The 18,942-nt window shown below is 37.4% G+C and overlaps 1 protein-coding gene across 1 annotated transcript in view; it reads left to right on the top strand.

Annotated features, from left to right (window-relative positions):
* glra1 (glycine receptor, alpha 1) overlaps positions 1–18,942 on the top strand; it is a 156,485-nt gene that overhangs the window by 119,516 nt on the left and 18,027 nt on the right. The window contains exon 10 of the mRNA XM_034117747.1: positions 2,778–2,924. Within this exon, the coding sequence (XP_033973638.1) occupies positions 2,778–2,924 (147 nt within the window). The remainder of the gene's footprint in view (positions 1–2,777; positions 2,925–18,942) is intronic.

The following is an 18,942-nucleotide window of genomic DNA, read 5'->3' as shown; positions in this document are numbered from 1 at the left end:
GAACACTCTTGAATAATGGCACTTGGCGGGCAGATAGCAATCAGACGACGACCCCACCAGACTTCATTTAGCCCTTATTATCCGGACAGTCCTCAGCCTGTCCATCTTCCTTCACTGCGCTCTCTTTGCATGTCGAATCGGTTGCATTGGAGCACTTTTTTCTGCTCCAGTCAACCCTAAAGTTTAATCCCAGATCAAATGTAGAGAAGGCGGCATTTCGTTTTGTTCCTTTGACGTTATTTCACAGATTTAAAATGGCTTCATGGAAATGCAGTGACTTTTGCTGGTTTTCCAAATCTGCCTTTGATCCTAATACATTGACACCCTAACCTTAACCTTAACGGACTGGTTAAGCCTAAACTAAATATGAATTGGTTAAAAACCACAGTCTGAGAGAGGGAATTGTTGTCCCCTAAAACCTGTTTGTGACGGCAATACTTTGTGTCCCTTAAAACTAATCATTTTATGATTTATGGATGTACTTGAGTGTGGAGATGGAGACAATCCTCAGCCTGTCCATCTTCCTTCACCGCGCACTCTTTGCATGTTGAATCAGTTGCAATAGAGCACTCTTTTCTGCTCCAGTCAATCCTAAAGTTAATCCCAGATCAAATGTAGAGAAGGCAGTGTTTCGTTTTGTTCCTTGCCAAAACATTGAGGCTATTTCACAGATTTAAAATGGCTTCAAATGCAGTGCTTGACCAAATCTGCCTTTGATCCTAATACATTTACACCCTAACCTTAACCTTAACCTTAACCTTAAGCCAATATCCAAAAAGACCCAAAATGAAATACTGAAGCAGTAACTGGTTAAGCCAAATCTAAATATGAATTGGTATTGGAATTGTTGTCCCCTAAAACGCGAATACCCTGTGTCCCTTAAAACTAAGAATTGTATGATTTCTGGATGTAATTGAGTGTGCATTGGACTGGTTTTATGTGTTCATTGTATTGTTTTCTGGTAAGACTTAAGAACTCTTTTCTGCTCCAGTCAATCCTAAAGTTTAATCCCAGATCAAATGTAGAGAAGGCGGCATTTTGTTTTGTTCCTTTGACGTTATTTCACAGATTTAAAATGGCTTCATGGAAATGCAGTGCTTGACTTTTGCTGGTTTTCCAAATCTGCCTTTGATCCTAATACATTTACACCCTAACCCTAACCTTAACCTTTACCGACTGGTTAAGCCAAAACTAAATATGAATTGGTAAAAAAAAACTGCAGTTTGAGAGAGGGAATTGTTGTCCCTTAAAACGACAATACTTTGTGTCCTTTAGAACTAATAATTGTATGATTTCTGGATGTAATTCAGTCCTCACCCTGTCCATCTTCCTGCAGTTAGAATCTGTTGCATTCGACTGGTTTTGTGTGACATATTATTGATGTCTTGTAGTCCACACATTGGGACTAAAGCACTCTTTTCTGCATGTCAAGTTAACTTTAAATCCAGACGAGATGTATGTTAAAGGGCCATGAAAACAAAGTCCTCAGTGACGTGTTAAATGTCTGTTTCCTTGTCTCTTGCCTTACATAAAAAGCACCTCACAATTTTGATCTAAACTTTATGCAGTTACCTTTATATGTCCATGAAGTAACTCATTCAAAAGCAGGAGGTGGCCCACTCTAACAGAGGTTTAATGTCTGACCCCCTGAGTGCTGCGTTCAGGAACACTTCAGCACAAGAGTTTCAATTACCTGAGAGTGTTTTCATTTATTCTCCCTCTCAGTGTCTCACTTCAGACGTGGATTAACCCCAGAAGTCACGAGCAATGCAGGATGTAATGGCTTCTGAGACGATCAATTATCAAATCATAATTAAAAGCCAAATTGCTTTAATTTTCAAATGCCAATAACATCTAACATTATTCATCTGCCTCAAAACATCTGCAAGTTTTATACTACATGGAATCATATGTTGATTTTAACACACGTCAGTGGGTGTCTTTCTATCGTGCTACGTATTTTGCACAAAGTTAATTCTCCATTAAACATACCATACTATGCTTTACTAACTTGTCCTTAAAGAGCAAGAAGATGTGAATTAGGAAACTAAAACTCAAATGCAAAATATTTGTTTGATTCTCAATCAAATGTTAATACTTTGATATGTGTTATTCTGTTGGTAGTTAATTGTAGTTTAGCGTGATATAACTAATAACAATGTGGAGTTATTTATTAGAGATTAAGGTTTAATTAAAACCCACAGAGAAAAATGAAGGTGGTTCAAAAAAGACAGCAAATCTTCATGCTGGCCATTAGATTGTGGAGCACTGCAAAGGTTACACATCATGTATTCATGTTATAATGCATTGCAAAGACTAATGTACAGTTAATGTTTCCATCTTTCCATTTAAAGACTCAATTATCTATTTGTTAGCATTGTCACTGTGGCCCATGATTGAATGAAAAGAAAAAATCCCAACTATTTTGATTATCGATAGAGAAAGTTTTTTCTTGCTTAGATTAATTGATAAAATGGTGTTATCTTTATGAATTATTTTTAACACAATCAATTGACTTTCCTTAATACAGCGAATAGATATTATAGGCAGTGTATTGAGTGCACAAAATCATTAAAGAAAGAAATAGAGGACATGATTAAACATTTTTAGGTTTGACTACGTGAAGAACTAACCCTAACCCTTCTGAGTCCACACAAAGCATCATCACCCCATCCCTAAATGATTGTTCACGCTGGTTTGTTCAACAGCAAATCCAATGGAATAACTTATATCTAATTGAACGTAGACGCCTCTAACTCTTCCTCCCCTCCCTTCAGGTGTCCTACGTCAAAGCCATCGATATCTGGATGGCGGTGTGTCTGCTGTTCGTGTTCTCGGCGCTGCTGGAATACGCCGCCGTCAACTTCATCGCCCGCCAACACAAGGAGCTGCTGCGCTTCAGACGGAAGCGACGACACACAAAGGTGAATGCACACACCGTCACATCTGTGCAACACACACACACACATGTTTTATTTCTATCTCCATCAGTTCTGGTTCAGCAGAGATATCGGCTGAAGAGTTGTATTCAAGAGTGATTTGTTATCCATGAGACAAAGGTGATTGTGAGTAAAGAAACGTCGTAGAAACTAAATAAAATCAGCTCTTGGTGCTGGTAAATGAATAATACTTTGACAAAGATGCATACAGTTAGATGGAAGTTGTATGCTAGAGGTAAATAATGATTCCTGAATCGCCCATATCTTTATATGTGTGTCCTTCAGCAAGTTTAAAAGGACATACATGCAAGGAAGTATGTGATGAACGATCTTTAACGTCTGGAAGAATAAGAAGAGCTGTTTTCCAAAGGTCAAACACATGAGCATCAGCTGTGCCATTTTCAAGGTGTTCAATAGCTGAATTGAAAAGTAGTTTTCAAGAGTGATTTGTTATCCATGAGACAAAGGTGATTCTGAGTTTAGAAACATCTGATAAAACTAAATAAAATCAGATCTTTGGTGCTGTTCAAATGAATAGTACATGACATAAAAAGGAATACGGATGGAAGTTGGATTCATTAATGAAACGTGAATCCTGATATCTGAATCTCCTGATGCACAAACTTTCACATCTGCCTTTTACATTGTGTCCTTGTTTAAAAAAGCATTACAAAGAAGGACAAAATGATGTGAGAGATATTCTTTAAGAGCAAGGAATATCAAGACAAGATGTTTTCCAATAGCCAAACCGTCCAATAGTTGTTGTGTCCACACATGAGCCCCGACAGACCAGAAGCAAACACTTTTAAACCATAAACGTGTTGTTTTTCTGGGATGAAAAGTGCTCTCGGTGTTGTGCAAACCCTCCCGTCATCGAGTATGCAGTTTGGATAAAGTCCCTGCTCACCTCTGTCCTCGAGCCTTGGAAAGAATTCACTGCATGTTTGATATTAGCTTTGTGAGAGGCTCATCACCGGGCAGAAACACGGAGCATCAATGTTTCATCGGAGGAGCATCGAGCATGATTAAAAGCTGAGCCGCGGAGCAAACAGAGACGAGGCTCGTAATGGATTCACAATGTAGGAGAGCCGGGAAAACACAAAGAAAGTTTTCCCCTCGGCTCTGAAACTTTGTTTGTAGGAATGCATGATTTACAAGAAACAGCGATAAGAGGCTACTTCTGTCTCATTGTGAATGTGAATGTCTGAGTTAGTCAAAGTGCACTGTGCCTTTCATTTGATTTGATAATACTTCAAAATAACAACAAAAAACAATATTTCAAGGCTCGAGCTTTCTATTGAACCACATGATCCTCAGCAGTAAGTGGAGTTTGCACAATGAATGTTAAACTGCAGACGTTCACATGTTATGTTTTTTAAAACACTGTGATGCTAGGTTGATTCTTGTCCTTGTCGACAGACACAGGAAGAAACACTTTGACGTGCACTAGCTATACCAGTCCACTGAATAATTGTATTTACTACAGAAACAGTTAAAAAAAACAGCAGATTTTGATGGAAATTGCAGCGGAAATTACGTTTGAAAATGTGACTTCCTGACTCTGCAGAAACAGATCAGGTGTACAGTAAATGGTCGGGTTAAACCACCACTTACTCAAAAACTAAACCACTTTATAAACAAAAACACATGGATCTGACACGAGGTACTGCAGCCATCGAAAGGTTGTTGGTTCGATCCCATGTGTCCTTGGGAAAGATACGTAAACCCCTTAAGTGTGAATGTTGAGCAGGTGGCATGTATGAATGGGGAGTCGTAAATATTGGATAAAGCGCTTTATAAATGCAGTTAATTTATCGCTCTATCAAACAGAAAGGGTTCTTTTGGAGGATCATCTGTATGCATGCAGCCTGGCCTTCTGAATATCACCTTTACATGCAAAGAAATACTGCCTGTTACATTTCTCTTGGAGAACATTTGTCTTACATTTCAAGGAGGTCGCTGCTTCTGTTCAATGTGAAACTAAAAGCTAACATATTCTAATATAGATCGCTATAAAAGACCTGTAATATTTTGGATCCTGTAGTATTTTTGACTTTTGATTTTAATTAACCAGAGTATTTTATATTGTTTATATTTGCTATAATATTTTTAATTTTTTAATTTTATTTGTAATTGTTATTTCTCTTTTCCACTTTTTTAAGTATTTTAAGTATTGTATTATAAAATACACCTCCTCCCCCCTGACGGTGATGGGGGTCAGAAGCCTCTTCCTGCTCGGTCTGAAGTCCACCACCAGTGCCTTAGTCTATCTATCTATCTATCTATCTATCTATCTATCTATCTATCTATCTATCTATCTATCTATCTATCTATCTATCTATCTATCTATCTATCTATCTATCTATCTATCTATCTATCTATCTATCTATCTATCTATCTATCTATCTATCTATCTATCTATCTATCTATCTATCTATCTATCTATCTATCTATCTAAATTGAATAACCTAACAAACATACATATTTTAAGCCATAACCCGAGTGTTTTAAATAACCTAACCAAAACGTCTTAAACAAAACAACCCGAGTAGTTTTGTTTTTAAAACGCCGACTGTTATCCAGAGGGATAATATGTTATCCTTTAAACATAATTGGGAATGCAGATTGGAAATGTATTTTTGTAGGAGGCAGGTTTGATGCATCGATGTGTTTGTGTCTTTTATATAAAAAAAAGATGCTATAACTCCGATTGATGGAAAGCAGCAGCTTGATAATGCCATCAAAAGCCTTTCATTGTTGTGACAAAAACACATATATCAGCCTCAGAAACACCTCCGTTTTTTTAAATAACTGTCTCCAAACCAAGGCGTTTGATCAAATGAAGATAAAGTGAGAATATATCAGTTCATTTAATTCCTCAAAACTGCTTTGGATATGTTGAGTAAATATGACAGAGCGCAATGTCAAATGTTCCCTGGAGGACTGTTGAGATGTTGTTGTTTTTTTCCGTCTGCTACTTTCTCTCGTTGCTTTTGTCTTTGAACCATTTAATCAATCAGTTGTGTGTGTCTGGTTGGATTTATCAGCCCGGGGCGGCTGTATTGAATAAGGAGTAAAGCTGTCGCGCCTGCGGGGAATATTGAAACGCTGGTTGATTGTGAAACTGGTGGTATGTGTAGGCGGAGGGCAAAAAAACACAAACGCCCACAAGAAATGCAACAATGAACCTGCAGTAAAACAATCTGTACAGCCCTGGAATTCTGTGTGTGTGTGTGTGTGTGTGTGTGTGTGTGTGTGTGTGTGTGTGTGTGTGTGTGTGTGTGTGTGTGTGTGTGTGTGTGTGTGTGTGTGTGTGTGTGTGCTGTGTGTGTGTGTGTGTGTGTGTGTGTGTGAGGGATTGTATCTATACAGCCGGTGAACATGCATGAGTGAATTCACGAGTGCTTGTCGTGCATTTCGGAGTTGTAGGGCATGTGTTCGTGCCTGCCATGACTGGAGCTGCCTGATCGAGTTTGACACATGTTAGTGTGTGTGAGCATGTTCCCGTGTTTCTGTATTTATGAGGACCGAGTGTACCCTTAAAGCCAGTAAAGCGAGGTCCTGCGAAGTGAAGACACGATGCCTAAAGATATTCAATATTCCATAACACAGAAACATATCTAAGAAGCTGAAACTAAAAAAAGGTTTCTCTGTTGATCATGTGTTGTAAATAAAAGCCACGATACAGACTATGTAGATTATTTCTGACAAAACAACCAGAATCAAAATACTTGATCTAAATTGAGTTACAGTTTGACAATGAAATTGAATAAAAAGGTTAGATTATATATAACACTAGACAGTATATTATTTATAGAATACCCAGTATTAAATATACAGAGTAGGTTAGAATACACTGTGATAGGCCACCCTACTACTAAAAGTACTTTAAGCATAGATAAACTAAAGTAGAATACGAATAATTATATATATTTAAGATTTAAACAAAATATGAAATAAAAAAAATTGAATCAGACTATTTTACAAACATAAGAATTTAAAGTAAAGGTGCAACAAAAATTGAAGTTAAAGTAAGAAAATTGCAATAAATAGATAGAATGTTTAAAATATATATTTAGATAATTAATGTAATAAAATATAATAACATATTAATATATAAACTCATAGAGTATAGTTTACAAACTAAAATAATTGAAATACAAATATTGTCAAATGAAATACTTCTAAAGTGGTAAAAGAATAATAATACATTTTGTAATCACTGAACATTTTCATTTTTTGGATCCTGACCCCCAGATTGGGAACAACTTTATATACATCAACTGATTACACTTCTACTTACAGACAGTATCACTGATGCCACCACATTATATTGTTTTCAAATGCAAATTAAAGTATAAAAATGCAGTTTATACCACCAGATCACACCTTGCAGTCTTAGCTCCCAGGTTAATACAATCCTAGAGTGAGAAGGAGTCAGGGAGGTGAGTGGGGAAAATAGATATAACAAAATATATAATCCTAAATCCTATTGTTGTAATCCCCAATCCCCTGAGCTGTGATGTTGGGTGAAGAAGGGGAAGATTAGCGGTCCGGCTGCCGCTGCACTTTCAGGGGAATCAGACGCTAACGTTAACGTTTCTCACCACAAACAGCAGGAGCACCGTGGGCTCATCTGACCCACATCTGGCACAACAAACCTTTTTTTATATTGAGTCATTTTTGTACAGATGATGAAAGCTGGAGGTGAATTCAGGTTATCCGACTGTGGCGTCATTTGAGTTAATGAAGGAGCTCATTTAAGGTCAACATCTTATTTCAGAAGCAGGTTTAATGCCAATAAGGTTATTATGTGAGGTTAGTACACAGCTACAAACTAAAAAAACTAACGACTTGACTCACAATATTGATTTTTAAAATTATTTTATTAATTTAAAAATGATTCCCTGATTTACTTCCTGTCTTCTTCTGCTGTTCCCTTTAGTGTGTACTTCCTGTCTTCTTCTGCTGTTCCATTTAGTGTTTATTTCCTCTCTGTCTTCTTCTGCTGTTCCCTTTAGTGTGTACTTCCTGTCTTCTTCTGCTGTTCCCTTTAGTGTTTACTTCATGTCTGTCTTCTTCTACTGCTCCCTTTAGTGTTTACTTCCTGTCTGTCTTCTTCTGCTGTTCCCTTTAGTGTTGACTTCCTTCTTCTGCTGTTCCCTTTAGTGTTTACGAGTCTTCTTCTGGTGATTTCTCTGACCTCAGGCACTCTCTTTTAACCCATTTCTTTCTCTTGTTCCTCTATAAAAGGAATCCTAATAACAAACAATCTTTTTGACATAATAGGTGACTTCAGGTGGTTCTTACATAACACAGTCCGTTCTCATGTTGTGTTGCTAAAGTTGAAGTTAGGACAAAAGCTGAACATGTTGTTAATTTAAACGTGACTGATGAGCTATTCCTATCTCGAGGTGAATTTAGGTAACTCTACAGTCTATTTGTCAAAACTGTGTGATTTATTTATTAGGGATTTTCCACCCTGAACATGTAGCAGGAGATGAATGTATGTGAATCCACACTTAAACAGTTACTTCTGCCTTTTCACACAGCCTTTTCACACATGATGAAAGATAAATGCACGCTAAGCACGGTAAGGCAATTTGATGAAAGCATCGACCCAATGACAGAGATGTTACTGAAAGTGGAAATTAATATTGGATGGAAATTTAATGAAAACAGAATGAGCTCCACAGCTTGAAAATAAGATCAAAACAGCCAAATGCAGTGAAAGGAATCAAATACGATCAAAACTTGTGACACATTTTTTATAAATCTCCTCGGGACTATTATTGATTTTAATAAAGCTGTACCTGCAGGAAGCTTCAATCTACCTCCACACCTGTTTTTCTTTCCAAATTAGATGAAAAATGTGTGCTTTCAGTGTCAAACAATTACATTTAATAAAGAACAAAAAGGTCCGGCTATTAAACCTTTATTATATTTGGAAAGGAAGGCATTCAAGGAATAATGAGATTCTAGAAAATGTACTTATTAGCAATTATTCCTGCAGAGAGTTAGATTTGAAAGATCAACGCCATTCTCATAACTCTTATCTTACTTCAACACAAAGACAGGACTGCTGCTTTAAATGCAAAAAGATAAACTTAAGTTAATTTTAATTGCTTCATAGTTCGAGCAAGAGGATAAAGACACAAAATAATAACCTATACAAGATTAATACTATGGATTTATATTCAAGATTTTTAGTTCAAGTAAGTTATTAACATGGAAAATTGCTCAGTTTCAATGAAATCTTGATGGTAGCATGTCAGCCGTTTGTAATCCTACAGTATGTTGGAAATGATTTGTAATTGCTTTTAAGACCTTTGTGTAATGTATACCATAATAATACACAATATTTTTTGCATCTTATTTTTGTCTTAAAATCTGAAAAGAGTGGCATGAAACGGAGGGAATTTAGTCAAATATACCTACAAATATACTTGCTATCCACCGTTTGTATCATCACCTTGACATATACAAAACTTAAGGAAGCATTTTTGTTTTCCACTAGAAACTGAAAGGACTTCTAAGGACATACGAAATAAAACACCAAGAGGAATTTGCATTTGAAACAGGATTTCGCCGAGAGCGTTTCATAATGCGGTCAAACTCTAGAAATCATTCTAAAGTGTTTTTTAATTCAGCTCCTCTGGTGTTTTCACTTCACTTCGAGCACTGTGAGACAAAGAACTGTAGAATGAATTTCAAAGAATGTAAAATAAGATAAGCAAAGAAGTACTCTATTGATCCAAAGTTGGGAAATGTTTGTGTTGCAGCAGCATAAAAAGAAATGGGATTGTACAATAAAATTAAAAGACAAGAAATAAACATTTTAAAATGTCAACATCTCAATAGGAAGAAGATCATCCTTACTAGAAAATATACATGTTAAATTACAAATGTAAATGTGCACCGTCAATACCATCATCACCATTATACAGCAGTGGTGACACAAAGTGAGAGGAAAAGGGAGGCAGTCCTTGGGCGTCTCACCGTCTTAATTAACCTTCGCTGGCCAGTCCCTCTATTGTGAGTCTAATGTGATCCTCGGACCTCCATTATGTCTCTGAGAGGGCGATCAGTCAGGATTCAGCTCTACAGACGCAGCTCTTTTTGTCCGGAAACAATGAACAAGTGGAGAGGAAAGGAGCAGAGGAACTAAGAGTGGTGCAGGGATGATGTGTTTTTGTAGGTTGACTCAGAAGTTAGCATCGCAAGAACTCCAATGGGGTTTTTCCGTGTGATTTTGGATTATGTCAGAAAATAATCTCTGTGGCTGGTTTTAATACTTACACGTTTTGTTCATCAGGATATTCTCCACATATTAACACCACTACTTTATGATTTGTGAAGTAAAAAGCTAATGTTGGGCTATAAAGGAACTACAGCACGGTCACATGACTTCACGTCACCACCGCTAAGCTAAAGGTGGCTAATGTTGGGCTATAAAGGAACTACAGCACGGTCACATGACTTCTCGTCACCACCGCTAAGCTAAAGGCGGCTAATGTTGGGCTATAAAGGAACTACAGCACGGTCACATGACTTCACGTCACCACCGCTAAGCTAAGGTGGCTAATGTTGGGCTATAAAGGAACTACAGCACGGTCACATGACTTCTCGTCACCACCGCTAAGCTAAAGGCGGCTAATGTTGGGCTATAAAGGAACTACAGCACGGTCACATGACTTCACGTCACCACCACTAAGCTAAAGGTGGCTAATGTTGGGCTATAAAGGAACTACAGCACGGTCACATGACTTCACGTCACCACCGCTAAGCTAAAGGTGGCTAATGTTGGGCTATAAAGGAACTACAGCACGGTCACATGACTTCACGTCACCACCACTAAGCTAAAGGAGGCTAATGTTGGGCTATAAAGGAACTACAGCACGGTCACATGACTTCACGTCACCACCACTAAGCTAAAGGTGGCTAATGTTGGGCTATAAAGGAACTACAGCACGGTCACATGACTTCACGTCACCACCACTAAGCTAAAGGTGGCTAATGTTGGGCTATAAAGGAACTACAGCACGGTCACATGACTTCACGTCACCACCACTAAGCTAAAGGAGGCTAATGTTGGGCTATAAAGGAACTACAGCACGGTCACATGACTTCACGTCACCACCGCTAAGCTAAAGGTGGCTAATGTTGGGCTATAAAGGAACTACAGCACGGTCACATGACTTCACGTCACCACCGCTAATCTAAAGGCGTTTTCTTTTGCTGAATTTCCAAATATAAGTTATTTTCTGGCAATAGAGTTGATAAAACAGATATTTAAGTTCTCGAACAACAGTGACCAAACACACCAACATAAATAATAGTTTATTCTAATGTCACAAAGACTTTGTACGTGTTATTTCAACTAAACACCTTCAACATGAAAGCATGGCAGCTTGTGTAATTAAGGCACGTTTCCAGGAGTCCATTAGTCTGTTAGCTATAACATGAGGAAGAATTTTTGCAGGGTTGCAGGAGAATTAATTCAGATTTAACTCTTAATTATTCCTTTAACTTTCAATTTTGACAGTCAACCTTTCTTTAAAATCATTAAGAACAACATCTTGCTGGTAGCATTAGTGAAAAGTGTTTTTAATCAAAGCTCAATGCCTCCTGCATAACATAAAGAAAGCAATTTGCATAACTTTGTACCTCTGATGAATATATAAGTGCACGTAAGTGTATTAGGAATGAGTTTCATATCAGCAATAACACCTTTAATACCTGTGCATTCATTACAAATGCAACCTCTCAAGGGGATGTTGTTATATCTGGAAAACAGTTGGTCAAAGGGTTTATCAAGGAATTAAAATGCAAACATACCAATCTGTCTTTGCATTATCAAGGACGTACTGTAAAGCACAGGCTGTCATGTTGTACGGGAATTCTCAGCATGGTTAGCACACATCTTCAATCCTGTATGCTAATTGTGTTAGGATGGAAGGATGTATTGGATTAGAGCGATATTTCCCCGGAGGGATTTGTTTATGGCCACAGCAGTGAAGAAAAGCTACGAGGTGCAGCTGAGTACAGTTTGAAGTCTCTATAATCTGAGTGAAGAATATCCTCGAGGGTTTCATGGCTTTTACGCAACTCTTAGATGCATGTGTGCTGCTTTTAAAGTGCTCTTTGAAGCACAGGAGCAGATAGACATTCACATATATATATATATATATATATTAGAGACTGGACGGAAACTAGAGTAGCAAACTAGCCTATAGCAATAGTGGAGCTTTTTTGAGAGACTAAGGCAATTCCAAACCGCCCCCTACACCCTAGCCCTCCGCCATGAAACACGCTGTCTACAAATAGTTCCTGGAAACGTCAACTGATAAACTGCACAACAAGATAGACATTTAATATATTTAAACTTTAAACATTGTCATGTTGCCGTTGTTCAGCATGGAAACATTCATTAGCTAACAATGACATTACTGTTCTCTTAATATAAAGGGAGGTCAGGTACTCTTTAAAACAGCTGCTAGTTATGGGTACTTTTTACTTAAGGACATTTCAAAGCCCTCTTTACTTTTACTTGAGGAAAGAAGTTTAGTCAGTACTTCTACTTTCACCAGAGTATTTTTAAACACGAGTATCTGTACTTCTACTTGAGTAAAGGATGTGTGTACTGTTGCCATCTCTAAGGGTAGATCACATTGCATGACGGAAATCTGCTGATATGTAATTCAGAATTGAAGTTGTACCTCCGTTAACACAGCGCTGCACTCCGGATCGTTTCTCAGTGTTAGAGCTGAAGCTGTAGTGCAGGTACTCTCAGTTGTGCTGATTTCTGTGGTTTCTACCCTGATGCTTTATTGATTTGTTAGTGACACTGATAGTCCGGGGGGAGGACAAAGGGAGAAAGAGCTGGAGCAATCGGACCGAGGCTGCTGTCTAATTAGAAAGACGGAGCGAGAGGGCATCAAATACACGGATACTGCAGCCTAAGATAAGATAAGAAGTTCTTTGTTGATCCCAATTTGGGAATTGTTGGCGTTGAAGCAGCATAAAAAGAAATGGCATTGTACAATAAAAATTAAAAGACTAGAACTAAACATTCCAAAATGTAAACATCTCAATAGCAATAAAATAGCATTAAAAACATAAACCCCGTAATGTAGTCTACATTTCATATGAGGTTTAAAACCTATGAGCATTTTAAATCACATTTGAACGAAATGCTTGTAGAATCTGTAGTTGAATTTGTATTGTTGATTTAATGTGTGAACGAGGCGATATAGAGAAGGTTCAGCTGTCATTATTAGGCTGTTATTTGTTCTAAACTGTTGGAGTGGTAAGCAGGCAGAGATGGCAAAAGTACACACATCCTTTACTCAAGTAGAAGTACAGATACTGGTGTTTAAAATACTCTGGTAAAAGTAGAAGTACTGACTAAACTTCTTTACTCAAGTAAAAGTAAATAAGTATGGGTTTTGAAATGTACTTCAGTAAAAAGTACCCATAACTAGCAGCTGTTTTAAAGAGTACCTGACCTCCCTTTATATTAATAGAACAATAATGTCATTGTTAGCTAATGAATGTTTCCATGCTGAACAACGGCAACATGACAACGTTTTCATTGGTCCCTCTTCTTTAGAGAAGACCAGGAAATGATGGATACACGGATCGTGTTCAAATCAATAGGCACGCAATGACTCTAAATAATAATGATCACGCCACCAAACACACATTCAAACTAAAGGAACCAGCCTGTTTGGGAAATGTGAGAAGTAGAAAGTACAGGTATTTGTGTTCAACATGTAAGAAGTAGAAAGTACAGGTATTTGAGTTCAACATGTAAGAAGTAGAAAGTACAGGTATTTGAGTTCAACATGTAAGAAGTAGAAAGTACAGGTATTTGTGTTCAACATGTAAGAAGTAGAAAGTACAGGTATTTGTGTTCAACATGTAAGAAGTAGAAAGTACAGGTATTTGTGTTCAACATGTAAGAAGTAGAAAGTACAGGTATTTGGGTTCAACATTAAGAAGTAGAAATACAGGTATTTGGGTTCAACATGTAAGAAGTAGAAAGTACAGGTATTTGTGTTCAACATGTGAGAAGTAGAAAGTACAGGTATTTGTGTTCAACATGTAAGAAGTAGAAAGTACAGGTATTTGTGTTTGAAATGTAAGAAGTAGAAAGTACAGGTATTTGGGTTCAACATGTAAGAAGTAGAAAGTACAGGTATTTGGGTTCAACATGTGAGAAGTAGAAAGTACAGGTATTTGGGTTCAAAATGTAAGAAGTAGAAAGTACAGGTATTTGTGTTTGAAATGTAAGAAGTAGAAAGTACAGGTATTTGTGTTCAACATGTAAGAAGTAGAAAGTACAGGTATTTGGGTTCAAAATGTAAGAAGTAGAAAGTACAGGTATTTGTGTTTGAAATGTAAGAAGTAGAAAGTACAGGTATTTGTGTTCAACATGTAAGAAGTAGAAAGTACAGGTATTTGGGTTCAAAATGTAAGAAGTAGAAAGTACAGGTATTTGTGTTCAACATGTAAGAAGTAGAAAGTACAGGTATTTGTGTTTGAAATGTAAGAAGTAGAAAGTACAGGTATTTGTGTTCAACATGTAAGAAGTCAAAGTAAAAAGTTGTCAGAAAAATAAGTAGTGGAGTAAAGTACTGATACCAGAAAAATGTACTTAAGTACAGTAACGAAGTATTTGTACTCCACTACTTCACACCTCTGTAAGCAGGCCTATTGTTTTGGTGGTCCGTGTGTGTGTTTTCATTGGTTAAGTTGACTTTGGTATGAAAAAGTTTGAGAAACACTGAAATAGACGGATACTGCAGCCTGTGAGAGCTGGCTTCTCACTGAGCGTCCAGATGGAGAGACATCGCCCCCTGCTGGGGAGTTAAACCACTGCTCTGGGATCAGATCAATAGCGTCACTCATCCTTGAAGGATGGCCGCCTGGCAGCAGCTCGCTTGTTTAACACAGACGAGCTCTCCAGACTGAGGAAGAAGAGAGAGAGACTCTTTAGAAATCAAAGGGAAGTCGAACATTACTGCCTCTCGCCTCCGTTTCAATCAGGACCGCCTTGACAGTTTGGCTTTTCTGCAACCAGCTGTGATACAGGGAGGTACTACGGACAATACTATTTATTAAGATGTTTTTAAGGGACTAAATGTAACAATTCACTCTCATGATGTGAAACACTAGAGTTTTATGATGAAAGACTTTGTATGTCTCATATAAACCAAACACCTTCATCAAGAAACCATGGCAGCTTGAGTAACTAAGGCAAGTTTCCAGGGGTCCATTGGTCTGTTAGCTATAACATGAGGAAGAATTTGTGCTGGGTTGCAGGAGAATTAATTCAGATTGAACTCTTAATTATTCCTTTAATTTTCAATGTTGACAATCAACCTTTGTTTAAAATTGTTAGGGACAACATCTTGCTGCTATCATTAGTGAAAAGTGTTTTTAATCAAAGCTCAATGCCTCCTGCATAACGTAAGAAAATCAATTTGCATAACTTTGTACCTCTGTTGAATATATAAGTGCACGTAAGTGTATTAGGAATGCATTTGATAACAGCAATAACACCTTTAATACCTGTGCATTCATTACAAATGCAACTTCTCAAGGGGATGTTGTTATATCTGGAAAGGTTGGTCAAAGGGTTTTATCAAGGAAGGGAAATGCAAACCTAACAATCTGTCTTTGCTAGTCTGGCCGTAGACATTTCGTTTTTTTGCACAAAGCAGTGACACAACAGGGTGGTATTAAGGAAAACCAAACACTTATTGAGTAAGGGATAATGTGCAGCGAGGCGGTCATTATGGGTAAAAGAACACCCGACAGGCTGATCAGGAGCCCAACGCGAAGCGGGATCTTGACATTATCCCGCTTATTACACGGCCACATTCTCAACAAAGTAACGACATGACTCCCAATTTTAATTGAAATGCTTTTATTGATTTAGAAAATGTTTTATTGATTTAAAAAATAGTTTTATTGATTTAAAATGACATGCATCCGCTCAGAAAAATAGTCCGTTGTTACCGTTTGAACTACGTAGCAACGGCAGGAACTGCTTCGATAGCGTTTTTGTGGAGTTTTTTTATTACAGATTTGAAAACATCGTTGCTTGCTTTAAAAGTAGCACAATTCATTATGTCAAAGCTTGGAAAGTATCTAGATATCCCTGCCCTAATGCCAAAGTAACTGGCCACTGAAAATGTTTTGCCGTTTGATGTCTGGACCGTTGCGTAAAAAGGACCGCAGCTCTGTGTTGAGGGTTTCTGCCCCGTAGCTGATCAGCTAGTCTTTAAATAGTTTCATAGCCCATAATGTGGTCCGTCTTTTCGCCTCTCTTACTTCTTCGTTGTTTTCTTGTCCCTTTTGTCTTTTTATTTTCTTCGCTGGGGACTCATCAGCCACTAACCATTCATCCTGTGCTCTCCAAATATATTAAAATTAATATTAAAATCCTCCAATTGCTTTTCGGCCAAACTGTATACAGGTCAATCGACCGGACTTCTTTATGCAGATGTGAGCGTCCTTAACAACGGTCAATAAGTCCATGACAGCGGTCTGTCTGTTCTGGATTAACAACGTGTCACATGTTCTGAATTTACCAATCAGAATCAAGTATTCAACTAAGCCATGTAATAAGACATGTTAATGTTAACTTTTACGAATGTAAATGTTGTAAGACGAAAACACAGAAAACACCCTGTGGTAGAAACAATCACGGTGAACATACGCTGTCTATTTTACTTTAAATTCTACCTTAATTTACAAAATAATCACCGTACGGAATTGAAGTAGATTTAAAACGAAAGATTGGGACCATAAATTAAGGGAGAAGAAGGTACATTTTCTTATAGACATCTATACAATATGTCGCCCCCTTCTTGATATTAGATATATTGCAGTTTAAGGATTTTGTTTGCACTTTCTAGACCTGGATTTTGCTTCTAAACAGAAACAAACACTTGCATTGGCATTAGCAAAGACAAACTAGAGCATAACATGTGTTGAAATGAATCCCCCTTGTGAAAATATTCCCCAACAAATGTCATATTGTTCCCTATTTGTTTGAGAAAAACTATAGAAATGATTAAGCCTTTGTTATTTGTGAAATGTATGTCAATGAAAAGACCTAAGTGGTGATTAGAGCCTCTATAGAAATCAATGGGAAATCAAGCATTACTGCCTTCAGCGTCTGTGAAGTCCAGGGCGCTAAATGCAAATGTATTAATCAAGGAGAGGCTTTCATTATAATACATTATTGGATGTAGATGTTAGAATAACTTTCCTGCATGAGAACTCACATCCTGAATCATTAAAACCGTTTAGCCCGGAGCTAGGACGCGTCTAAATCCAGACGACCTTCACGTCAACAACGCGTTTAGGAGAGAAGTAAAAAAGCACTAATGCAGACACAGGATTAAAGCACAAAAGAGTCTTTACTTGAGTTGTATCTATCTATCTATCTCTCTATCTATATATCTATCTATCTCTCTCTCTATCTATCTATCTATCTATCTATCTATCTATCTATCTATCTATCTATCTATCTATCTATCTATCTATCCATCTATCTATCTATCTATCTCTATCTATCTATCTATTATCTATCTATCTATCTATCTATCTATCTATCTATCTATCTATCTATCATCTACTATCTATCTATCTATCTATCTATCATCCATCTATCTATCTATCTATCCATCTATCTCTATCTATCTATCTACTATCATCTATCTATCTATCTATCTATCTATCTATCTATCCATCTATCTATCTATCTATCCATCTATCTATCTATCTATCTATCTATCTATCTCTATCTATCTCTCTATCTATCTATCTCTATCTATCTATCTATCTATCTATCTATCTATCTATCTATCTCTCTATCTATCTATCTACCTACCTACTACCTGATCTTACCTTTCTGTAACTATGAACGTCTACTATGACTATTACTATAACTGGACGATGATTTACGAAAATCCCTGGAACTAAACTAAACATAAAACATGAACGTGACTAAAACTGAAACTTTACAAACATTTAACACTGTTGAAACGCGTTGAGGAGAGAAGTAAAAAGCGACCGTGGATCCTCAACATGTTTCCTCCCCTGCGGTCCTTTCTGTTTTTGGCACACTCGGCCTTCTGGGAAAATAGATGTACGTTTTGAGAAGTGTCCTAAGGGGAAGTTACCACCCTAACAACACACGCTATCCCACTGTCTGACAATGACAGTGCCTTTTTAGCCCGACCTGACTTCCTGATTGATCGGCTATAATCAGCTCGTTAGACGTTTTTCGGCGGGAGGGAAGCTGTACATGCTGGGTTTTCCTCTAAAAGCTTTGATCTCACAGGCTGTTCTGCAGCTCTGGGAACATAGATAAGAGAGCGCAGGGATTACGGAGCGATCAGTGAACTCCACCTCCTGACTGACAGGCTGTGAACACACTCACTGTTTCAGGAGAGGAAGCGCTTAATTGACTGCTTAAATGTCTATTTACTCCAAATTGGACCGTCATTTTTTAAAATAATCATCATTCTGTATTGAAGAAGAGTTAAACTGAACTGTTGTGGTAGCACTAATCACACAGTTACCATGCCATACGTCTATTTAACTCTAAATTAGACCTTAATTTCCAAAATAATCATCGTACTGTATTGAAGAAGAGTTAAAACAAAAGATTGAGTCCATAAACTAACTATAAACTGTTCTCTGAGGTAATAAATCAAGGGGGAATTGGCTAATGTTCTCATAGACTTCTACACAATATGTCGCCCCCTGCTGGATATTAGAAATAATGCAGTTGATGGCATTAATTGACAGAGTGGAAAGCCTCATTGTTGCATGTGTTCTGTATTTGTACAGATGACGCTTATCTCTTGAATGTACAGTGAGGCAGAACTGCATGTTAATATCTATATTTATATTGCAATGCTTGACTTCTTGACCTTATTGTGGTCTTAAAGCCACAGAATTAGTTAAAACATGAATTCCC

The sequence above is a fragment of the Trematomus bernacchii genome, unplaced genomic scaffold, assembly GCF_902827165.1.
Source record: "Trematomus bernacchii unplaced genomic scaffold, fTreBer1.1, whole genome shotgun sequence".
NCBI lineage: Eukaryota > Metazoa > Chordata > Actinopteri > Perciformes > Nototheniidae > Trematomus > Trematomus bernacchii.
The sequence above is the reverse complement of the archived record's forward strand: the minus strand, read 5'-3'. Positions and strand labels throughout refer to the sequence as shown.